This window comes from Scyliorhinus torazame, chromosome 12, assembly GCF_047496885.1.
Source record: "Scyliorhinus torazame isolate Kashiwa2021f chromosome 12, sScyTor2.1, whole genome shotgun sequence".
NCBI lineage: Eukaryota > Metazoa > Chordata > Chondrichthyes > Carcharhiniformes > Scyliorhinidae > Scyliorhinus > Scyliorhinus torazame.
Genome location: NC_092718.1, coordinates 222,784,610 through 222,810,113, shown reverse-complemented (window position 1 = coordinate 222,810,113; position 25,504 = coordinate 222,784,610). Strand labels below are relative to the sequence as shown.

Below are 25,504 nucleotides of genomic sequence, written 5' to 3'. Positions count from 1 at the left end.
GGGGGAAGGCCCGAGCGGCCAGGTCTCTGGCATTGAGTCTGAGTGGGCTCAGAAGGGAAGGGGGGAGAATAGAAAAGCAATAGTTGTAGGAGATTCAGTGGTTAGGGGAATAGATTGGAGATTCTGTGGTCGCGAGCGAGACTCCCGGAAGGTATGTTGTCTCCCGGGTGCCAGGGTCAGGGATGTCTCGGATCGTGTCTTCAGGATCCTTAAGGGGGAGGGGGAGCAGCCAGAAGTCGTGGTGCACATTGGTACCAACGATGTAGGTAGGAAAAGGGGTGTGGAGGTAATAAACAAGTTTAGGGAGTTAGGCTGGAAGTTAAAAGCCAGGACAGACAGAGTTGTCATCTCTGGTTTGTTGCCGGTGCCACGTGATAGCGAGGCTCGGAATAGGGAGAGAGTGCAGCTGAACACGTGGCTGCAGGAATGGTGTAGGAGGGAGGGCTTCAGGTATTTGGATAATTGGAGCACATTCTGGGGAAGGTGGGACCTGTACAAGCAGGACGGGTTGCATCTGAACCAGAGGGGCACCAATATCCTGGGAGGGAGGTTTTCTAGTACTCTTCGGGAGGGTTTAAACTAATTTGGCAGGGGAATGGGAACCGGATTTGTAGTCCAGCAACTAAGGTAGCCGATATTCAGGACGCCAAAGCGTGTAATGAGGCAGTGGGGAAGGGAACACTGACAAAGGAGAGTACTTGCAAGCACGGAGATGGGTTGAAGTGTGTATACTTCAACGCAAGAAGCATCAGGAATAAGGTGGGTGAACTTAAGGCATGGATCGGTACTTGGGACTACGATGTGGTGGCCATCACGGAAACTTGGATAGAAGAGGGGCAGAAATGGTTGTTGGAGGTCCCTGGTTATAGATGTTTAAATAACAGTACGAAGTCTTACAACACCAGGTTAAAGTCTCCACATCATGTTTAAATAAGATTAGGGAGGGTGGTAAAAGAGGTGGGGGGTGGCATTGTTAATTAGAGATAGTAAAACAGCTGCAGAAAGGCAGTTTGAGGAGCATCAGTCTACTGAGGTAGTATGGGTTGAAGTCAGAAATAGGAAAGGAGCAGTCACCTTGTTAGGAGTTTTCTATAGGCCCCCCAATAGTAGCAGAGATGTGGAGGAACAGATTGGGAAACAGATTTTGGAAAGGTGCAGAAGTCACAGGGTAGTAGTCATGGGTGACTTCAACTTCCCAAACATTGAGAGGAAACCCTTTAGATCAAATAGTTTGGATGGGGTGATGTTTGTGCAGTGTGTCCAGGAAGCTTTTCTAACACAGTATGTAGATTGTCCGACCAGAGGGGAGGCAATATTGGATTTGGTACTTGGTAATGAACCAGGGCAAGTGATAGATTTGTTAGTGGGGGAGCATTTTGGAGATGGTGACCACAATTCTGTGACTTTCACTTTAGTAATGGAGAGGGATAGGTGCGTGCAACAGGGCAAGGTTTACAATTGGGGGAAGGGTAAATACGATGTTGTCAGACAAGAATTGAAGTGCATAAGTTGGGAACATAGGCTGTCAGGGAAGGACACAAGTGAAATGTGGAACTTATTCAAGGAACAGGTACTACGTGTCCTTGATATGTATGTCCCTGTCAGGCAGGGAAGAGATGGTCGAGTGAGGGAACCATGGTTGACAAGAGAAGTTGAATGTCTTGTTAAGAGGAAAAAGGAGACTTGTGTAAGGCTGAGGAAACAAGGTTCAGACAGGGCGTTGGAGGGATACAAGATAGCCAGGAGGGAACTGAAGAAAGGGATTAGGAGAGCTAATCATAGAATCATAGAATTTACAGTGCAGAAGGAGGCCATTCGGCCCATCGACTCTGCACCGGCTCTTGGAAAGAGCACCGTACCCAAGGTCAACACCTCCACCCTATCCCCATAACCCACTAACCTCACCCAACACTAAGGGCAATTTTGGACACTAAGGGCAATTTATCATGGCCAATCCACCTAACCTGCACATCTTTGGACTGTGGGAGGAAACCAGAGCACCCGGAGGAAACCCACGCACACACGGGGAGGATGTGCAGACTCCGCACAGACAGTGACCCAAGCTGGTATCGAACCTGGGACCCTGGAGCTGTGAAGCAATTGTGCTATCTACAATGCTACCGTGCTGCCCTAAGAGAGGGCATGAACAATCTTTGGCGGGTAGGATCAAGGAAAACCCCAAGGCCTTTTACACATATGTGAGAAATATGAGAATGACTAGAGCGAGGGTAGGTCTGATCAAGGACAGTAGCGGGAGATTGTGTATTGAGTCTGAAGAGATAGGAGAGGTCTTGAACGAGTACTTTTCTTCTTTATTTACAAATGAGAGGGGCCATATTGTTGGAGAGGACAGTGTGAAACAGACTGGTAAGCTCGAGGAAATACTTGTTAGGAAGGAAGATGTTTTGGGCATTTTGAGAAACTTGAGGATAGACAAGTTCCCCGGGCCTGATGGGATACATCCAAGGATTCTATGGGAAGCAAGAGATGAAATTGCAGAGCCATTGGCAATGATCTTTTCGTCCTCACTGTCAACAGGGGTGGTACCAGGGGATTGGAGAGTGGTGAATGTCGTGCCCCTGTTCAAAAAAGGGACTAGGGATAACCCTGGGAATTACAGGCCAGTTAGTCTTACTTCGGTGGTTGGCAAAGTCATGGAAAGGGTACTGAAGGATAGGATTTCTGAGCATCTGGAAAGACACTGCTTGATTAGGGATAGTCAGCACGGATTTGTGAGGGGTAGGTCTTGCCTTACAAGTCTTATTGAATTATTTGAGGAGGTGACCAAGCATGTGGATGAAGGTAAAGCAGCGGATGTAGTGTACATGGATTTTAGTAAGGCATTTGATAAGGTTCCCCATGGTAGGCTTCTGCAGAAAGTAAGGAGGCATGGGATAGTGGGAAATTTGGCCAGTTGGATAACGAACTGGCTAACCGATAGAAGTCAGAGAGTGGTGGTGGATGGCAAATATTCAGCCTGGATCCCAGTTACCAGTGGCATACCGCAGGGATCAGTTCTGGATCCTCTGCTGTTTGTGATTTTCATTAATGACTTGGATGAGGGAGTTGAAGGGTGGGTCAGTAAATTTGCAGACGATACGAAGATTGGTGGAGTTGTGGATAGTGAGGAGGGCTGTTGTCGGCTGCAAAGAGACATAGATAGGATGCAGAGCTGGGCTGAGAAGTGGCAGATGGAGTTTAACCCTGAAAAGTGTGAGGTTGTCCATTTTGGAAGGACAAATATGAATGCGGAATACAGGGTTAACGGTAGAGTTCTTGGCAATGTGGAGGAGCAGAGAGACCTTGGGGTCTATGTTCATATATCTTTGAAAGTTGCCACTCAAGTGGATAGAGCTGTGAAGAAGGCCTATGGTGTGCTAGTGTTCATTAACAGAGGGATTGAATTTAAGAGCCGTGAGGTGATGATGCAGCTGTACAAAACTTTGGTAAGGCAACATTTGGAGTACTGTGTACAGTTCTGGTCGCCTCATTTTAGGAAGGATGTGGAAGCTTTGGAAAAGGTACAAAGGAGATTTACCAGGATGTTGCCTGGAATGGAGAGTAGGTCTTACGAGGAAAGGTTGAGGGTGCTAGGCCTTTTCTCATTAGAACGGAGATGGATGAGGGGCGACTTGATAGAGGTTTATAAGATGATCGGGGAATAGATAGAGTAGACAGTCAGAGACTTTTTCCCCGGGTGGAACAAACCATTACAAGGGGACATAAATTTAAGGTGAATGGTGGAAGATATAGGGGGGATGTCAGAGGTAGGTTCTTTACCCAGAGAGTAGTGGGGGCATGGAATGCACTGCCTGTGGAAGTAGTTGAGTCGGAAACATTAGGGACCTTCAAGCAGCTATTGGATAGGTGCATGGATTACGGTAAAATGATATAGTGTAGATTTATTTGTTCTTAAGGGCAGCACGGCAGCATTGTGGATAGCACAATTGCTTCACAGCTCCAGGGTCCCAGGTTCGATTCTGGCTTGGGTCACTGTCTGTGCGGAGTCTGCACGTTCTCCCCGTGTGTGCGTGGGTTTCCTCCGGGTGCTCTGGTTTCCTCCCACAGTCCAAAGATGTGCGGGTTAGGTGAATTGGCCAATGATAAATTGCCCTTGGCGTTGGGTGGAGGTGTTGACTTTGGGTAGGGTGCTCTTTCCAAGAGCCGGTGCAGACTCAATGGGCCGAATGGCCTCCTTCTGCACAGTAAATTCAATGATAATCTATGATTAATCTAGGACAAGGTTCGGCACAACATCGTGGGCCGAAGGGCCTGTTCTGTGCTGTATTTTTCTATTTTCTGTTTGTGTGTGGTGCTTTGGTACCTACTGAGGTCGCGTCAGGCGCTATACAAATGCAACTCTTTTTAGTGAGAGAAAATAACCCACGCGATTTTAAAAAAAACGTGTGTTTGACGTCACTGAGCCGACTGATCCACAGGATGTGAGATAAACAATGGGAGAGATGGAAAACTGCCCACCCGTTCGTCATCACTCACTTTTCACTGGAGGGATAGAGGGAGGGAGAATGTAAGAGACAGAGATAGCTGGAGAAACAGTAAGATGTAGACAGGCTGAAAGAGATATTGATAGAGAACAAAGTGAGACAGAGTGATGGAGGCTGAAAGACAGAGACCAGGAGGAGGAGGGAGGCAGACAGTGAGACAAGGTCCCAGAGGATGGTTCAAGATGGTTTTATTCCAAATTCAACATTTGCTAAACCTCAGCAAATGGAGTAAATCACAATAAACTCTCAGTCTGAAACACACTGCAGCTCCCTGACCAATCGTAAGACAGAGTGAATGACTCACATCCAGGTGACATCTCAATTCAGGCGGAATTGGACTGAAAAATATCAAGGCAGCTTCAAAGGAGTAATGTCAATGCTGGGAATGAGAACCACCCAGTTTCTACCCAGAGTCAGCAATAATACTCCCAGGACAGGTACAACACGGGGTTAGATACAGAGTAAAGCTCCCTCTACACTGTCCCCATCAAACACTCCCAGGACAGGTACAGCACGGGATTAGATACAGAGTAAAGCTCCCTCTACACTGTCCCCATCAAACATTCCCAGGACAGGTACAGCACGGGGTTAGATACAGAGTAAAGCTCTCTCTACACTGTCCCCATCAAACACTCCCAGGACAGGTACAGCACAGGGTTAGATACAGAGTAAAGCTCCCTCAACACTGTCCCCATCAAACACTCCCAGGACAGGTACAGCAGGGGGTTAGATACAGAGTAAAGCTCCCTCTACGCTGTCCCCATCAAACACTCCCAGGACAGGTACAGCAGGGGGTTAGATACAGAGTAAAGCTCCCTCTACACAGTCCCCATCAAACACTCCCAGGACAGGTACAGCACGGGGTTAGATACAGAGTAAAGCTCCCTCTACACTGTCCCCATCAAACACTCCCAGGACAGGCACAGCACGGGGTTAGATACAGAGTAAAGCTCCCTCTACACTGTCCCCATCAAACACTCCCAGGACAGGTACAGCACGGGCTTAGATACAGAGTAAAGCTCCCTCTACACTGTCCCCATCAAACACTCCCAGAACAGGTACAGCACAGGGTTAGATACAGAGTAAAGCTCCCTCTACACTGTCCCCATCAAACACTCCCAGGACATTTACAGCACGGGGTTGGATACAGAGTAAAGCTCCCTCTACACTGTCCCGATCAAACACGCCCAGGACAGGTACAGCACGGGGTTAGATACAGAATAAAGCTCCCTCTACACTGTCCCCATCAAACACTCCCAGGACAGGTACAGCACGGGGTTAGATACAGAGTAAAACTCCGTCTACACTGTCCCCATCAAACACTCCCAGGACAGGTACAGCACGGGGTTAGATACAGAGTAAAACTCCGTCTACACTGTCCCCATCAAACACTCCCAGGACAGGTACAGCACGGGGTCAGTTACAGAGTAAAGCTCCCTCTGCACTGTCAGAGGGTCAGTACTGAGGGAGTGCCACACTGTCAGAGGGTCAGTACTGAGGGAGTGCCACACTGTCAGAGGGTCAGTACTCTGGGAGACAAGTATCAGGACTTTGATCTGTGTTAAAATCTGTCAAAATGTATTTGAAAGGGCCGGGACATTTTCACGATGTCATTGGTGATATATATTGACAGGATGTTGTTATTGTGTTTGCATTTTGGCTGTAAATTCTATATGGTTAATATCACAAGTTTACACCTCAGGAATAAGGCTCTGGGGAAAGAGCTGGGAACTGAATCCTGACAAGTAGGAACAGGTTCAGCCACTGAAGACAGAGAGTGTGAGAGAGAGAGAGAGAGAGAGAGAGGCTGCGTTTACAGACAACCTGTTTATTGGGTTGATTCCTGTCAGCAACCTCCCCTAGAGATTCCAGGCGGCAGACTATTCAATGCTCCATGAGGTAACGGTAAATCATCTGATCGGACTGGCCATTCAAGCGATGGTTCAACGGGAGTGAGGGCGAGGCTGTGAATTGTATGTGGGTAACAGGTGAGTGCTTTCTCACTGGGCTGGGTAAACTGGGCATCAAGGCAGTGGTCAGGTTTATGGTTCACCCTTGCCAGCTCCCAATCTCTTCCGCTTGTCCTGAAACCTCGTGAACCCCCAACTCCAGGAGCATGGGCAGTAATTTAAGCCCATGGTATTCTCATGGTGATCGAGTGCCATTGGGAGTGGATTACAGTGGCGCCCCCAAGCCGGCCCATACCATTCTCCACCAGTATTAACAATTGGGCCAATGTTAAATCGAAGCCCTTTTCAGCTTCTGAGGTGCAGGTAAAAGATCTCATCATCACTAGTTTGAAGAGGGGCAGGGGTGTTCTCTCCGGTATCCTGTGGCCAATATTGAATCAACAACAGAATTTCACATTACTATTGATGGGATCTTGCTGTGTACCACAGTGACTGCGCTTCAAAAGGTCCTGCATTGGGACATTATTTATTTTTTTCTTTTCTTTTTTAAATTTAGAGTACCCAATTCATTTTTCCAATTAAGGGGCAATTTAGCGCGGTCAATCCAGCTGCCCTGCACATCTTTGGGTTGTGGGGGCGAAACCCACGCAGACACGGGGAGAATGTGCAAACTCCACACGGACAGTGACCCAGAGCCGGGATCGAACCTGGGACCTCGGCGCCGTGAGGCAGCAGGGCTAACCCACTGCGCCACCCTGCTGCCCAGCTTTGGGACGTTATGAGGTCCCCGGGATAAAAATGCATCCAGGCTCCTTCAACAGCACCTTTCATACCTTCCACCTTCGTACCTTCATACAAGCCACACGCCTTCCTGACGTGGAAATATATCGGCGCTCGTTCACTGTCACTGGTTCAAATCCCACCCTAACGGCACTAAATGCTGACCTTCACGTCCTGTGATTCTCACGTCCTGTGAATGAATAATTAAATTAAGGTTCCTCCTTCCGTCCGCATAGTTTTTTTTCACGACCAATATGACTGACGTTATTCCCACGTAAAGTGAAGGTGAGTGAAGTGAGGAGCGTGCTGATTGCTGACATTGACCGTGAGCGCCATGCGCTCCCCCTCTGTCCAAAGTGTAAATATTTATTTTGTATTTACCATTTGAAGTTGATGACAGTTCTATTAATATATAAATTGTTGAGCATTTTCTGTAGCTCGTTATGAAATATTCGGCACGTGTTAAATGTATTTAATCTTACATATGGAGTCATGGTTAGCGAACAAGCCGATTTCAATCTTGCGGCCACTCAGATGAAGAAGGGCCACTCATGCGGCCCACTCACTGGCCTAGGTTGCCCATTGCTATGTGCTCATTAGGCTGTTCCTGGGGTGGGGTTGTCTTAAAGAAAGATTGAGCAGCTTGGGCCTATACTCATTGGAGTTTAGAAGAAAGAAACATAATCTTATTGAAACATGTAAGATCCTAAGGAGGCGTGACAGAGTAGATGTGGAGAGGACGCTTCCCTCAAGGTGGTTAGCACTGTTGCATCACAGCTCCAGGGTCACAGGTTCGATTCCCCGCTGGGTCACTGTCTGTGTGGAGTCTGCACGTTCTCCCCGTATCTGCGTGGGTTTCCTCCGGGTGCACCGGTTTCCTCCCACAAGTCCCGAAAGACGTGCTGTTAAGTGAATTGGACATTCTGAATTCTTCCTCCGTGTACCCGAACAGGCGCCGGAATGTGGCGACTAGGGGCTTTTCACAGTAACGTCATTGCAGTGTTAATGTAAGCCTACTTGTGACAATAATAAAGATTATTATTATTATAAGAACTAGGCGGCACAGTTTAACGATAAGGGGCGAAATTCTCCGGAAACGGCGCGATGTCCGCCGACTGGCCCCCAAAACGGCACAAATCAGTCGGGCATCGCGCCGCCCCAAGGGTGCGGAATGCTCCGCATCTTTGGGGGCCGAGCCCCAACCTTAAGGGGCTAGGTCGGCGCCGGACGAATTTCCGCCCCGCCAGCTGGCGGAAAAGGCATTTGGTGCCCCGCCAGCTGGCGCGGAAATGACATCTCCGGGCGGCGCATGCGCGGGAGCATCAGCGGCCGCTGTCAGTTTCCCGCGCATGCGCAGGGGAGGGAGTCTCTTCCGCCTCTGCCATGGTGGAGACCGTGGCGAAGGCGGAAGGAAAAGAGTGCCCCCACGGCACAGGCTCGCCCGCGGATCGGTGGGCCCCGGTGGCGGGCCAGGTCACCGTGGGGGCACCCCCCGGGGCCAGATCGCCATGCGCCCCCCCCCCCCAGTACCACGGAGCCCGCCCACGCCGCCTTGTCCCGCCGGTAAGGTAGGTGGTATAATTTACGCCGGCAGGACAGGCATTTTAGCGGCGGGACTTCGGCCCATCCGGGCCGGAGAATCGCGCGGGGGGGCCCGCCAACCGGTGTGGCGCAATTCCCGCCTCCGCCGAATATCCGGTGCCGGAGACTTCGGCAACCGGCGGGGGCGGGATTCATGCCAGCCCCCGGCGATTCTCCGACCCGGCGGAGGGTCGGAGAATCTCGCCCAAGGAGTCTCCCATTTAAGACAGAGATGAGGAGGAATTGCTTCCCTCAGAGGATGGTTAGTGTTTGGAATCCTCTTCCCCAGCGGGCACTGAAGCGCAGCTCATTGAACATATTCAAGGCTGATTTAGACAGATTTGTGATAGGCATGGGAGTGGAGGGTTATGGGAGGACATACAGGATGGTGGAGGTAGGGCCATAATTCGATAAGTCGTGATCTTATTGAATGGTGGAGCAGGCTCGAGGGGCCGAATGGCTTCCTCCTACCCTGGGAAAATCCCTAAAGTCGTTGCAACTCAGTGAACAGACCGTTTCACTGTGAAGGTAGCAATTTCAGAGCTGATCCCATATTCCCAAAGGATGGATCTGTGCAAATGGATTCAGTTTGCAGTGGTTAAAAAACTTGGCCGGGGGGAGTGAATGGATCGAATGGTTAAGGAAGGAAGTTAAATATAGTGAGAGAGGGAAGAAAAGTGAGGCGAGAGAGAATAATGAGAGAAGGGGAAGTGACAGACAAGAGAGACAGACAGACAGCAATGGAGAGAGAGATGGGAGTTTAGCATTGCCAAAGATGAGGGATATCACCCTTTGGCCAATCTCTTTGACTGGGCCATCTGTTGCTGATCCATGTCCATCAGTCTGTGGCGGCTGTTTGTGCCCCTCCCCCGCAGGGTTGCAGGAACATTCTGAGCAGCTGATGTCACCAGTTGCTCCAGGAGCTTTTCTCCTGTAGTTTCCTCTGTTTTGTGTGTTGCTCGCAACTACTGGCTTCGAGCCCCTCTCCTCACCCTCACTCCTGCCCTTTTCCCCTCCCCACTAACAGCTGCCTCACATTGCACAGTTGTGCTTTTTTTAAAGGTCCAGTTTGTCAACAATGCAGTCCCCATCATGAACAGCAGCTGTGGAATCTTTTATTGCTAAACTACGTTTTCTCCCAATCCTCATGGGTAGAGGTTACTTTCGGTCTAATTGAACAAAGTTACTGACTACAAGGCGAAAGGTAAATTGAAGTCCTTTTACTCACGGAATCACACAGCACAGGAGGCCATTCATCCCATCGTGCCTCTGCTAGCACCCTGAAAGAGCCATTAAATTGATCCCAATTAGGGCAGCACAGTGGCGCAGTGGTTAGCCCTGCAGCCTCATGGCGCCGAGGTCCCAGGTTCGATCCCGGCTCTGGGTCACTTTCCGTGTGGAGTTTGCACATTCTCCCCGTGTTTGCGTGGGTTTCGCCCCCACAACCCAAAGATGCACAGCGTAGGTGGAGTGGCCAGGCTAAATTGCCCCTTAATTGGAGAAAATGAATTGGGTATTCTAAATTTATTTTTTTTAAATTGGTCCCAATCCCCACTTTACCCCCTCCCCACATTTGTCCTCTTCCAGTATTTATTGAATTCCCTTTTGAAAGTTATTATTGAATCTGCTTCCACCGCCTTTCAGACAGCACCTTCCAGATCACAACACAGTGTCAAAAAAAAACCCACATCTCCTCTTGTCGTGAATCTGTGCGCTCTGTTAATCGACCCTTTCTCCAGTTGAAATGGCTTCTTTCTCTTTACTCTATTAGAATCAATCAGAATTTTGAACACCTCTAACCTCTCAGACACTGCCCAGTAAATAAATAAATAAAATAATCTTTATTGTCACAAGTAGGCTTATACTGCAATGAAGTTACTGTGAAAAGCCCCTAGTCGCCATATTCCGGCGCCTGTTCGGGGGCACAGAGGGATAATTCAGAATTCTCAGCTGGTACGGGAATTGAACCCGCGCTGCTGGCCTGGTTCTGCACCACAAACCAGCTGTCTAGCCTACTGAGCTAAACCGGCCCCCCAAAAGCTTTTTATTCAGGATAAAAGAGGCTAAAACCGTGTTCTACAAACTTTTTTTCCCAGGACCCACCGGCTGACCTTTGTGACCCATTTTCGCTTCCCGTTAATGTGGCAGGTGAGCCTGCTCGGTCCTCACCATCTCACTTGCTTCGTCATCCAATGTAACATTTCTGCGAAGGACTTTAGCTGATGATTTAAGTTCTCGCTGCGTCCTTTGAATAAAATCAAGAGGTTTGTCCTCCAACCACGCCATACTTAGTCTTCAAATGCCTTTGAAGTTTGGAGGTTTTTAATTTGCCAGTACTTCTCTGTATGTAACACACATGGACTTTGCATCGGCACAATTCACAAAGACATACCTCAACAGTCACCTTTATACTGCTTTGCGCCCCATTTGTTTTTTCTTTGTTGGCTGTTCACCAGAGGCTCTGGGGCTCTGTACAGAGCTAACGCTTTGTTCCGCCGTGGCCTCTCCTTGAACTCTCCCGAGCAGCTCTCTCCAGCAGATTCAGTTGTGAGTTCCTGGCCAGAAGGTGCACTGCCTGTTTGTGTCTCTGGCTCTCTCTTCCTTCTTGCACAACAATCCATCTTCAGTTCTTCCCAGTTCCTTGCCTTGCTAGCTCGCAGCTAGGAAATGGAGCAAACTCTCCGGTGTGACTTAGCATCAAAAGAACGGACGTGCAGGGCGCGTGACGTCAGTGTTCATGCTGGGCACGTGACCTTCTCTCTGTCGTCACTTCTGGCCGGAAGACTGCATTGTTCCCTTTAAAAGCCGTTCCCGGCCAGCATTCTCAATTTAAAAGTCGGTTGCGGGCGTTGCGCGTTTCTCCCACGATTGGGAACGCTGACACCCTCCGGATACCTGCCCACCCTCCCCGGGTCACGACCCACACTTTGAAAATGCCTGGGCTAGAACACGGTCTAAGGATAAGGGGTCAGCCATTTAAGACTGAGATCAGGGGACTTTTCTTCACTTAAAGGGTTGTGAACCTTTGGAATTCTCTACCCAAGAGTCCCGTGGATGCTCCATCCTCCTGAGTATTCAGGACGACGGGTGATTGAGTTTTGGATTCTGGGGGAAATCAAGGGATATATGTGGGCAGTGTGCGGGAAAGTCAAGTTGAGGCAGACAATCACCCATGATCGTACTGAATGGTGGAGCAGGATCGAGGTGCTGAATAATCTTCTCCTTGAGAGTAGTTTTGCTCGCCTTCCATTCCTTTTTGAGAACACAGGGTGAGAAAGGCAGGATGTAAAACAGCATTGAGATCAAAGAGCATTGAAGACAAAACAAGATAAATCAAGAAATAACCTGGGTTTTAGAGGCTGGAGGTTAGAGGAGAAAGAGAAGATTACTGGTGGTGAAGATTCAACAGGTTCAGGGTGGGATGAATACAGGAGATGGTGAGATTAACTTGGATGTTCACACAATCCAGGGAGGTGAAAGATTGTGTGGGACCGGAGATCTGAATTCAGGAGGAACACAAGAGAACATTGACAATAGTAATATTGATAAAGAGAAAACAAGATTTTGACAAAGTGATTGAAGGCAATCGGTCTGTCATGCTTCTCTATATTAAAAAAGAATCCTGGGTTCGATTCCGGCTTCGGTCACTGTCTGTGCGGAGTCTGCACATTCTCCCCGTGTCTGCGTGGGTTTCCTCCGGGTGCTCCGGTTTCTTCTCACAGTCCAAAGATGTGCAGATTAGGTGGATTGGCCATGCTAAATTGCCCTTAGTGTCCACGGTGGGGTTACGGGGATTGGGTGGGGGCGTGGGCCTAGGTAGAGCGCTCTTTCAGAGGGTCGGTTCAGACTTGATGGGCCAAATGGCCTCCTTCTGCACTGTAGTGATTCTATTCTCTGAAAGGTGCTAAATAAATGCAGGTTGTCTCTTTGCAGATAAGAGTGGAACTGTTTATCAGGCAACAGGCTGTTTTCTGTGACCAGGAACATGAGTGATGTTCAAGGAGTCTCTCCTGTCATGGGGACTGTGTCCAAGGTTTTAAACAGCATGGGTTGTTAAATTTGGCACTTGATAAGGAGAACAGTTCAGATCAAAAAGGGGACAGTTTTTGCTGAGGCAGATGGACGAGTTGTGGGAGCTATATTTAAAACCAGGAGAGATTAGGCCAGGAATATTGATGATTAGATACAAGAGGAGGGGTTAAAGAGATGAGAAATTGGGAGTTGTTGGTGAGTTACAAAATTGGAAGGAGCTGAGAGAGCTTTCAATATTCAACAAGGGAGAGAAGACACAGCGTTTCAACCATTACTCTGAGGATTGGAGTTTGTCAGAACCGTCATCTGATGAAAGGTGATGAGTGAACATTCAGTAAAAGCTTCGGTAGGGTTGGCGAAGAGCAATGGAGATCCTTACTTTGGGAAGAGGGAAAGTGGGAGAGGGCTCTTGGTGCTGGGAACCTGGGTTTGTGGAAAAAGAGTCAAGAAGATTGATCAATAACATAAGATGCTGTGATGTGACAGAAAGTGGATAGCATTCATATCTATAATCATACATACGGCGATAATGTTCCAATACCTATTGGTCTCCAGCAGATATGGTCATCATCCAGGCGATAGTCTAGGTTGCCAGTGATGAGTCATAACTGGGCCTGAACCTATCCCCACCCACCAGCTGATGGGTGGCGGAATAGTGATCTGGAGAAGCAGGCCCGTCCAACAGGGACATCTGTCTAATTGTAGTGCCTCAGTTGCTAGCCACGACTCAAATCAGCAAACGCAAGCCATCAAATCGGGAACTTTCTAATTAGAACCATGTCACACGGTAGATTCACCCGCTAATCCATTAGGAAGAAGTTGCGACGTTGCCAGGCCTCAAAGTATGTTTACAACAATTCCAACTTGCACTTCATTAGCGCCTTCAACATAGTAAAACCGCCTGAGATTTCACAGGAGCGATTCAAGCAAAAATCTGACACTGGGGCAGGTCTGGAGATATTGGGTCAGGTGACCAAAGACTTGGTGGAAGAGGCAGGATTAAGGAGTGTTTTAAAGGAGAAAGAGAGGTGGAGAAGTTGAGGGAGGAAATTCCAGAACTTAGGGCCCAGACACATAAAGACACGGCCGTCGATGGTAGAGTGAAGGAAGGCACAAGAGGCCAGGTTTAGATGAGCGCGGAGATTGCCGAGGGTTGTAGGGCTGAAGGAGGTTACATAGATAAGGGAAGTGGAGGGATCTGAAAACAAGGAGGGGAATTTTAAAATGGAGGATTACTGGACCGGGAGCCAATGTGTGTCAGTGAACACAAGGTGATGATTGGATTGGATTGGACTTGTTTATTGTCACGTGTACCGAGATACAGTGAAAAGTATTTTTCTGCGAGCAGCTCAACAGATCATTAAGTGCATGAGAAGAAAAGGGAATAAAAGAAAATACATAATAGGGCAACACAACATATACAATGTAACTACAAAAGCACTGGCATCGGATGAAGCATACAGGGTGTAGTGTTAATGAAATCAGTCCATAAGAGGGTCATTTAGGCGTCTGGTGACAGTGGGGAAGAAGCTGTTTTAGAGTCTGTTCATGCGTGTTCTCAGACTTCTGTATCTCCTGCCCGATGGAAGAAGTTGGAAGAGTGAGTAAGCCGGGATGGAGGGATCTTTGATTATACTGCCCGCTTTCCCCAGGCAGCGGGAGGTGTAGATGGAGTCAATGGATGGGAGGCAGGTTTGTGTGATGGACTGGGATGTGTTCACGACTCTCTGAAGTTTCTTGCGGTCCTGGGCCGAGCAGTTGGCATACCAGGCTGTGATGCAGCCTGATAGGATGCTTTCTATGGTGCATCTGTAAAAGTTGGTAAGAGTCAATGTGGACATGCCGAATTTCCTTAGTTTCCTGAGGAAGTATAGGCGCTGTTGTGCTTTCTTGGTGGTAGCGTCGAAGTGGGTGGACCAGGACAGATTTTTTGAGATGTGCACCCCTAGGAATTTGAAACTGCTAACCATCTCCACCTCGGCCCCGTTGATGCTGACAGGGGTGTGTACAGTACTTTGCTTCCTGAAGTCAATTACCAGCTCTTTAGTTTTGCTGGCATTGAGGGAGAGATTGTTGTCGCTACACCACTCCACTAGGTTCTCTATCTCCCTCCTGTATTCGGACTCATCGTTATTCGAGATCCGGCCCACTATGGTCGTATCGTCAGCAAACTTGTAGATGGAGTTGGAACCAAGTTTTGCCACGCAGTCGTGTGTGTACAGGGAGTAGAGAAGGGGGCTAAGTACGCAGCCTTGCGGGGCGCCGGTGTTGAGGACTATTGTGGAGGAGGTGTTGTTGTTCATTCTTACTGATTGTGGTCTGTTGCAGAGTGGGGAGCCAAGTCCTAGATTTTGGAGCTTTGATGGGACTTGGTGTCAGTTAGGACAAGGGAGATTTAGAAATATAGAAAATAGGAGCAGGAGTAGGCCAGTAAGCCCTTCGAGTCTGCTCTGCTATTCAACATGATCATGGCTGATCCTCAATCTCAACGCCATAATCCAGTGCTCTCTCCATATTGGGATTTACAGGTTCCTTGTCCTATTAGGTTATTGTCAATCATCCCAAATCCGTCCCTTGGATTATTCCATTCTAAGTTCACCCAACAAGGAATATTCCAAATCACAGCAAACATTTCAAACAAGGAATTACCTTTCAACAATTTACTCGCAGGAGGGGACATGAGAAGTCCTTGGCAGGTAGGATCAAGGATAACCCTTTCTCTAGATATGTCAGGAATAAAAGAATGACTAGGGTAAGGGTAGGGCCAGTCAAGGACAGTAGTGGGAAGTTGTGCTTGGAGTCCGAGGAGATAAGAGAGGTGCTAAATGAATATCTTTCGTCAGTATTCACACAGGTAAAAGACAATGTTGTCGAGGAGAATACTGAGATACAGGCTACTAGACTAGAAAGGCTTGAGGTTCATAAGGAAGAGGTGTTAGCAATTCTGGAAAGTGTGAAAATAGATAAGTCCCCTGGTCCGGATGGGACTGATCCTAGGATTCTCTGGGAAGCTAGGGAGGAGATTGCTGAGCCTTTGATCTTTAAGTCATCTTTGTCTACAGGAATAGTGCAGAAGACTGGAGGATAGCAAATGTTGTCCACTTGTTCAAGAAGGGGAGTAGAGACAACCCCGGTAACTAGAGACCAGTGAGCCTTACTTCTGTTGTGGGCAAAGTCTTAGAAAGGTTTATAAGAGATAGGATGTATAATCATCTGGAAAGGAATAATTTGATTAGAGATAGTCAACACGGTTTTGTGAAGGGTAGGTCGTGCCTCACAAACCTTATTGAGTTCTTTGAGAAGGTGACCAAGCAGGTGGATGAGGGTAAAGCGGTTGATGTGGTGTATATGGATTTCAGTAAAGCGTTTGATAAGGTTCCCCACGGTAGGCTATTGCAGAAAATACGGAGGCATGGGATTCAGGGTGATTTAGCAGTTTGGATCAGAAATTGTCTAGCTGGAAGAAGACAAAGGGTAGTGGTTGATGGGAAATGTTCAGCCTGGAGTCCAGTTACTAATGGTGTGTCACAAGGATGTTTTGGGGCCACTGCTGTTTGTCATTTTTATAAATGACCTGGAGGAGGGCATAGAAGGATGGGTGAGTAAATTTGCAGATGACACTAAAGTCGGTGGAGTTGTGGACAGTGCGGAAGGATGTTACAAGTTACAGAGGGACATAGATAAGATGCAGAGCTGGGCTGAGTGGTGGCAAATGGAGTTTAATGCAGAAAAGTGTGAGGTGATTCATTTTGGAAGGAATAACAGGAAGACAGAGTACTGGGCTAATGGTAAGATTCTTGGCAGTGTGGACGAGCAGAGAGATCTCGGTGTCCATGTACATAGATCCCTGAAAGTTGCCACCCAGGTTGAGATGGTTGTTAAGAAGGCGTAAGGTATGTTAGCTTTTATTGGTAGAGGGATTGAGTTTCGGAACCATGAGGTCATGTTGCAGCTGTACAAAACTCTGGTGCGGCCGCATTTGGAGTATTGCGTACAATTCTGGTCGCCGCATTATAGGAAGGATGTGGAAGCATTGGAAAGGGTGCAGAGGAGATTTACCAGAATGTTGCCTGGTATGGAGGGAAGATCTTATGAGGGAAGACGGAGGGAATTGAGGCTGTTTTCATTAGAGAGAAGAAGGTTAAGAGGTGACTTAATTGAGGCATACAAGATGATCAGAGGATTGGATAGGGTGGACAGTGAGAGCCTTTTTCCTTGGATGGTGATGTCTAGCACGAGGGGACATAGCTTTAAATTGAGGGGAAAATAGATATAAGACAGATGTCAGAGGTAGATTCTTTCCTCAGAGAGCAGTAAGGGCGTGGAATGCCCTGCCTGCAACAGTAGTGGACTCGCCAACACTAAGGGCATTCAAATGGTCATTGGATAGACATATGAACAAAGAACAAAGAAATGTATAGCACAGGAACAGGCCCTTCGGCCCTCCAAGCTCGTGCCGACCATACTGCCCGACTAAACTACAATCTTCTGCACTTCCTGGGTCCGTATCCTTCTATTCCCATCCTATTTATATATGTCAAGATGCCCCTTAAATGTCCCTATCGTCCCTGCTTCCACTACCTCCTCCGGCAGCGAGTTCCAGGCACCCACTGCCCTCTGCGTAAAAAACTTGCCTCGTACATCTACTCTAAACCTTGCCCCTCTCACCTTAAACCTATGCCCCCTAGTAATTGACCCCTCTACCCTGGGGAAAAGCCTGACTATCCACTCTGTCTATGCCCCTCATAATTTTGTATACCTCTATCAGGTCGCCCCTCAACCTCCTTCGTTCCAGTGAGAACAAACCGAGTTTATTCAATCGCTCCTCATAGCTTATGCCCTCCATACCAGGCAACATTCTGGTAAATCTCTTCTGCACCCTCTCTAAAGCCTCCACATCCTTCTGGTAGTGTGGCGACCAGAATTGAACACTATACTCCAAGTGTGGCCTAACTAAGGTTCTATACAGCTGCAACATGACTTGCCAATTCTTATACTCAATGCCCCGGCCAATGAAGGCAAGCATGCCGTATGCCTTCTTGACTACCTTCTCCACCTGTGTTGCCCCTTTCAATGACCTGTGGACCTGTACTCCTAGATCTCTTTGACTTTCAATACTCTTGAGGGTTCTACCATTCACTGTATATTCCCTACCTGCATTAGACCTTCCAAAATGCATTACCTCACATTTGTCTGGATTAAACTCCATCTGCCATCTCTCCGCCCAAGTCTCCAGACAATCTAAATCCTGCTGTATCCTCAGACAGTCCTCATCGCTATCCGCAGTTCCACCAACCTTTGTGTCGTCTGCAAACTTACTAATCAGACCAGTTACATTTTCCTCCAAATCATTTATATATACTACAAAGAGCAAAGGTCCCAGCACTGATCCCTGTGGAACACCACTGGTCACAGCCCTCCAATTAGGAAAGCATCCCTCCATTGCTACCCTCTGCCTTCTATGGCCTAGCCAGTTCTGTATCCACCTTGCCAGTTCACCCCTGATCCCGTGTGACTTCACCTTTTGTACTAGTCTACCATGAGGGACCTTGTCAAAGGCCTTACTGAAGTCCATATAGACAACATCTACTGCCCTACCTGCATCAATCATCTTAGTGACCTCCTCGAAAAACTCTATCAAGTTAGTGAGACACGACCTCCCCTTCACAAAACCGTGCTGCCTCTCACTAATACGTCCATTTGCTTCCAAATGGGAGTAGATCCTGTCTCGAAGAATTCTCTCCAGTAATTTCCCTACCACTGAAGTAAGGCTCACCGGCCTGTAGTTCCCGGGAATTTCCTTGCTACCCTTCTTAAACCGAGGAACAACATTGGCTATTCTCCAGTCCTCTGGGACATCCCCTGAAGACAGCGAGGATCCAAAGATTTCTGTCAAGGCCTCAGCAATTTCCTCTCCAGCCTCCTTCAGTATTCTGGGGTAGATCCCATCAGGCCCTGGGGACTTATCTACCTTAATATTTTTTTAAGACACCCAACACCTCGTCTTTTTGGATCACAATGTGACCCAGGCTATCTACACCCCCTTCTCCAGACACAACATCTACCAATTCCTTCTCTTTGGTGAATACTGATGCAAAGTATTCATTTAGTACCTCGCCCATTTCCTCTGGCTCCACACATAGATTCCCTTGCCTATCCTTCAGTGGGCCAACCCTTTCCCTGGCTACCCTCTTGCTTTTTATGTACGTGTAAAAAGCCTTGGGATTTTCCTTAACCCTATTTGCCAATGACTTTTCGTGACCCCTTCTAGCCCTCCTGACTCCTTGCTTAAGTTCCTTCCTACTTTCCTTATATGCCACACAGGCTTCGTCTGTTCCCAGCCTTTTAGCCCTGACAAATGCCTCCTTTTTCTTTTTGTCGAGGCCTACAATATCACTCGTCATCCAAGGTTCCTGAAAATTGCCGTATTTATCTTTCTTCCTCACAGGAACATGCCGGTCCTGTATTCCTTTCAACTGACACTTGAAAGCCTCCCACATGTCAGATGTTGATTTGCCCTCAAACATCCGCCCCCAATCTATGTTCTTCAGTTCCCGCCTAATATTGTTATAATTAGCCTTCCCCCAATTTAGCACATTCATCCTCGGACCACTCTTATCCTTGTCCACCAGTACTTTAAAACTTACTGAATTGTGGTCACTGTTACCGAAATGCTCCCCTACTGAAACATCTACCACCTGGCCGGGCTCATTCCCCAATACCAGGTCCAGTACCGCCCCTTCCCTAGTTGGACTGTTTACATATTGTTTTAAGAAGCCCTCCTGGATGCTCCTTACAAACTCCGCCCCGTCTAAGCCCCTGGCACTAAGTGAGTCCCAGTCAATATTGGGGAAGTTGAAGTCTCACATCACCACAACCCTGTTTTTAGTCTTTTCCAAAATCTGTCTACCTATCTGCTCCTCTATCTCCCGCTGGCTGTTGGGAGGCCTGTAGTATACCCCCAACATTGTGACTGCACCCTTCTTATTCCTGATCTCTACCCATATAGCCTCACTGCCCTCTGAGGTGTCCTCTCGCAGTATAGCTGTGATATTCTCCCGAACAAGTTGCGCAACTCCGCCTCCCCTTTTACATCCCCCTCTATCCCGCCTGAAACATCTAAATCCTGGAAAGTCTAGCTGCCAATCCTGCCCTTCCCTCAACCAGGTCTCTGTAATGGCAACAACATCATAGTTCCAAGTACTAATCCAAGCTCTAAGTTCATCTGCCTTACCCGTAATGCTCCTTGCATTAAAACATATGCACTTCAAGCCACCAGACCCGCTGTGTTCAGCAACTTCTCCCCGTCTGCTCTGCCTCAGAGCCACACTGTCCCTATTCCCTAGTTCTCCCTCAATGCTCTCACCTTCTGACCTATTGCTCCCGTGCCCACCCCCCTGCCATACTAGTTTAAACCCTCCCGTGACTAGTTTAAACCCTCCCGTGGGTTTGGACGATAAGGGAATAGTGTAGATGGGCTTTAGAGTGGTTTCACATGTCGGCGCAACATCGAGGGCCGAAGGGCCTGTACTGCGATGTAATGTTCTATTAATTCCACCTTATCACTTTATTATTCCTATCACTCAGTACTAATCACCTCCCATTCTCTGCTGTAACTCTGCCTCCTCTAGGGTACATTTCCACAGTCAATGCTTCAATCCGCCTGTCCATATTCTGTGTCTGAGCCACAACACTCAATACTGTGTGAACTTAATGATGGTAGATTTTTGTCTTCTCTCCCCACATGCACCCCCATATGCTCCGCCACCCCCCCTCCACTGCACCCCCACATGCACCTCCTAGCTACCCCCACCCCCCTCCACTGCACCCTCACCTCCCCACATGCCCCGCCACCTTCCCATATGCAGCACCTAGCTACCCCGCCACCCTCAGTTGTTACTCCAGAGGAGGGGAGAAGGGAACACACTTTGCTATGGGACCAGATAGCTATTCCTCCCATTAATTGAAATGATATGAAACTCAAGACAGCTTCTGTGAAGGGTGAATGTTAACCAACCCCCACCCCCTTCTCCAAGTTAGCAGCCAGGCAGTGAGGGTGAAGGTGAAATCCCCAGTGTCTCACTGTGAGCTGGGCTCTCTCCCAATGGATCCTGCAGGCTCACCCTCTAACCTTAGTTCACTTTTGAAGGAGCCTCTCAGCTCAGCTCCCCGGCCTCTTGGTGTCATTCTATTTAAAGATCATTGTTTATGCTCCATCTGTCCGGGATCAACACTTAAAACGAGCTCATCTTTCTCTCACTCCGTGTCATCACGCAAGACGCCACACTATGAACAGGCTACAGTGCAGACTAACACTGAGCTCTCGGTCTTACAGTAAAAGTGTTAGAAAGTAAACATTGACAGAGAGTGTCGGTGAGGCTCAGCGCCCTCCACTTAGTATCAGCCTCCGAACTTCAAAGGAACCTTTTTAACTGGAAACGCTCAGAATCTGTGATCCGAGATCAGCTTAATTCTTGTTGGGTATCGAGTGAAATCGAGGGATCAAAGACGGGTAACTGGAGCTGAAGTACAGATCGGCCAGATAGAAACAGAATGCCAGAACAGGTTGAAAGGGCAGAATAGCCTCCTCTTGTCCCTATCTTGTTGATAAAGTATCGCACAGGAGTCTCCTATCAGTTTGTGTCCCCTCGCTGCTAACGGAGAGGCTTTTCCTGAACCGTAAGTAGTGTCAGGGCAGAGCTGAAATGTCTTTCACAAGACCAGGATATCCCAGTGTTTTACAGCAAATCAAACATTTTGAAAATGTAGTCACAGTTGTAATGTGGAAAGTGTAGCAGCTAATTCCTGCACAGCTGGTTCACATAAAGAGTCAAGGTAAAAATGGGGGCATGGTAGCACAGTTGCTTCACAGCTCCAGGGTCCCAGGTTCGACTCCCGGCTGGGTCACTGTCTGTGCGGAGTCTGCACGTTCTCCCTGTGTCTGCGTGGGTTTCCTCCGGGTGCTCCGGTTTCCTCCCACAGTCCAAAGATGTGCAGGTTAGGTGGATTGGCCATGCTAAATTGCCCTTAGTGTGCAAAAGGTTAGGTGGGGTCACTGGGATAGGGTGGAGGTGTGGGCTTAGGTAGGGTGCTCTTTCCAAGGGCCGGTGCAGACTCGATGGGCCGAATGTCCTCCTTCTGCACTGTATATTCTAGAATTCTATTAAAGAAATGACCCGATTTGTTTCTGTGATGCTGACTGAGGGACACTGAGATCTCCCCTGCTCTTCGGAGTGTTGGTTGTGGGATACTCTTGTGCCCACCAGCAAGTTAGCACCTTCAGCAATGTAGCACTCCCAGTCGGGATTTCATGCCCCAGCCTCTGGAGTGGGTCTTGAACCCACAGCTTTCTGACTTAGAGATGAGAGTGCTGCCCATGGCTGACAACTGGAATGTATGAGATTTTACCCACTCTCCTGTACTTTAACCAGACGCCAAGCCTCAGCTGCAAGCCAAGTGCCGATCCTCATTCACTAACCACACAGCTGGTTGTAGCAATGGTCAGAAATAGCAGTCCTGTATAATTACTCCCCCCCCCCCCCTTGGTTCCCCCCCAACCAGCCAGCACCCCCACCTACCCCAGCCTTCCCACAAATAGCCAGCCCCTCCACAACCCAACTCAGCCACCACCTCAGTTTGGTTTGGTTAACTCAACCCTACTCCTCAGTTTGAAGGAGGTGGGAAGAATTTGACTTCTTGGGGCGGTGAGGTTTAACCCATTTCCCTTTTTCTCCTCTATTTCTTTCAGCCCGATGAGCAGATGGCAGAGCAGAACGGGACAGATGGTGGCAAATTAACAAAACTCAGTGCAGAAATGAACATGCTCCACTCCACAAGAGGCAAGACACGAGATAATCCTTCCCCTGAACAGCGTTCTTTGCACAGGGCTTTAATTATTTTAGTTTCGCCGGGTGACTCGCGATTTGCCCACGTGGGGCCTGATTTGCAGCTCTCGCAGGATTCACCTGTTGCGTCCGGATTTACGCCGGGTACAATGCAGCCAGTGAATCACGCCCTTGCAGTATGCAAACTAGCTGCTGTGTTTCCTCTGGCGGCTACATTTTTAAAAGTACGTCATTGGCTGTAAAATGCTTTGAGATGTGCTGAGGTTCTGAAAGGTGCCATAGAAATACAAGTATTTCTTTTATATCATAAAAGTCAATTCAAAGAGAATCAATGAAACTGATAGATCGATCCCGTGGTGTTCTGCAACAGGTATTATTTTCTGCTCGAGAATGCGGAAAACCTGTGTTTATTTTGAAATGGCCCGAGTTCATATACAGTGATAATACCTTAAAGTGCACACACTGTTGCTATGCAACAAACATGGCTGCCAATTAGCACAGCAGCAGAGTGGCGCAGCGGAATCGTGCTTGGCCCATAACCCAGAGGTCGATGGATCGAAACCATCCTCTGCCATGCAATAGTGCATCTGGATTTTAAGGGCGGCACGGTAGCACAGTGGTTAGCACTGTTGTTCACAGTGCCAGGGTCCCAAGTTCAATTCCCGCTTGGGTCACTGTCTGTGTGGAGTCTGCACGTTCTCCCCGTGTCTGCGTGGGTTTCCTCCGGGTGCTCCGGTTTCCTCCCACAAGTCCTGAAAGACGTGCTTGTTTGGTGAATTGGACATTCTGAATTCTCCCTCCGTGTACCCGAACAGGCGCCGGAGTGTGGCGACTAGGGGCTTTTCACAGTAACTTCATTGCAGTGTTTATGTGAGCCTAGTTGCGACAATAAAGATTATTATAGAAGATGCAGCAGAGAAAAGGTCCATTTGGTTCAACATGCCTGTGCTGGTCCTTTCGAGAACTGTACAATTAGTCCCACTCCCTTGCTCTTTCCCCGTAGTCTGCAAATTTGGAAGGTCCTGTTGAATCTTCCACTGCCCTGTCAGACAGCATGGCCAGGATTCTCCGAGCCCGCGCCGGTTCGCTAATCTCTGCTTCCTGCCCACGGAACCAGATTCTCCTTAGTTACACAATCAAAAGCCCTCACAATCATAAACTCTTCAATTAAATTTACTTTTCGTGTATCTGTTCTAAGAAAAACACTTCCTCTCGCCTTCCCACAAACTCAGGATTAGACAAGTCTGTACTCCAGCTCTAACCAGTGTGTTAGAAAGCTTTAGCATACCCTCTGTGTTTTTCCACTCTATTCCCCTATAAATAAAAAAAAAACAGGAACCCATGTGATTTTTTAATAGCCTTCTCAGTGTTTCCTTCCAACCCCTTTAAAACTGTGCCACTTCTATTCTCTTTCCTCATTCTTGCTGCCAGAATGTAGGCCAGGCTTTCACCAGGGGGGCGGGCCAGAGTTCAGGGACTCAGAGTGCTGGGTTGTTCCTTGTTTGCGATGGGCCACGGCTCTAACAAACTGTCACTTTTCACCCAAAGCAGGGAAGGAGCTGACAACAGCCCGGCAGGTCACAGCCGTGGCGCTGCGGGAGCATGAGCCTGCGGCAGTGGGCCTCGCTCACCTGCCCATCACCGCGGTTACCAAATCTGGGGAGAAATTCTCGGCGGAAATGTCAACCAGCTCGACCTCACGATCGGAAAACCTCAACCAATTGGCTGCAGGCAGGCACCAGACGGAGGGCGTCAGTCAAACTGTGAATCAGGCTGGTGAGTGGAGGCAGAAACTCAATAATCTCTCCTCGAACTTTCCCATTTCAGGCCCTGTTTCCTGATAGAGCAATCTCCGACTGGTGTAACTCACTTGTTGAAGAAAGATCGGCTCCTTTCACGTCCGTGGGACTTCACAAACTGCTTACGGCCAATGAAGTACTGCTGAAATGGAGTTACTGTTGTAAAATGGGAACCAGAACGGCTAATCAGCGCACAGCAAGATCCCGCAGGCATCCACATAATAATGACCGATAATCTGTTTTTGTGATTTTTGGATAAAGGATTGGGCCAGTTCGTCAAGCCGAAATCCTCCTGTTGCTTTTTGAAACAGTGAAGGCTCTGACAGTGCGGCACTCCCTCAGTACTGACCCTCTGACAGTGCGGCTCTCCCTCAGTACTGACCCTCTGACAGTGCAGCGCTCCCTCAGTACTGACCCTCTGACAGTGCAGCACTCCCTCAGTACTGACCCTCTGACAGTGCGGCACACCCTCAGTACTGACCCTCTGACAGTGCAGCACTCCCTCAGTACTGACCCTCTGACAGTGCGGCACACCCTCAGTACCGACCCTCTGACAGTGCGGCACTCCCTCAGTACTGACCCTCTGACAGTGCGGCACACCCTCACTACTGACCCTCTGACAGTGCAGCTCTCCCTCAGTACTGACCCTCTGACAGTGCGGCACTCTCTCACTACTGACCCTCTGACAGTGCGGCACTCCCTCAGTACTAACCTTCGACACCGCTGCACTCCCTCAGTACTGACCCTCTGACAGTGCGGCTCTCCCTCAGTACTGACCCTCTGACAGTGCAGCTCTCCCTCAGCACTGACCCTCTGACAGTGCGGTGCTCCCTCAGTACTGACCCTCTGACAGTTCGGCACTCCCTCAGTACTGACCCTCTGACAGTGCGGCACTCCCTCAGTACTGACCCTCTGACAGTGCAGCACCTCCTCAGTACTGACCCTCTGACAGTGCAGCACCTCCTCAGTACTGACCCTCTGACAGTGCAGCATTCCCTCAGTACTGACCCTCTGCCAGTGCAGCACTCCCTCAGTATTGACCCTCTGCCAGT

At 48.7% G+C, this 25,504-nt stretch overlaps 1 protein-coding gene across 3 annotated transcripts in view; it reads left to right on the top strand.

Moving 5' to 3' along the window:
* smtnl (smoothelin, like) overlaps positions 1 to 25,504 on the top strand; it is a 51,621-nt gene that overhangs the window by 6,762 nt on the left and 19,355 nt on the right. For all 3 annotated transcript variants that reach the window (XR_011933732.1, XM_072469996.1, XM_072469997.1), the window contains exons 2-3: positions 22,557 to 22,647; positions 24,205 to 24,429. Coding sequence is in view for 2 of the 3 variants with exons in the window: in XM_072469996.1 (XP_072326097.1) it covers positions 22,557 to 22,647; positions 24,205 to 24,429 (316 nt within the window). In the remaining variant the exon portion in view is untranslated. The remainder of the gene's footprint in view (positions 1 to 22,556; positions 22,648 to 24,204; positions 24,430 to 25,504) is intronic.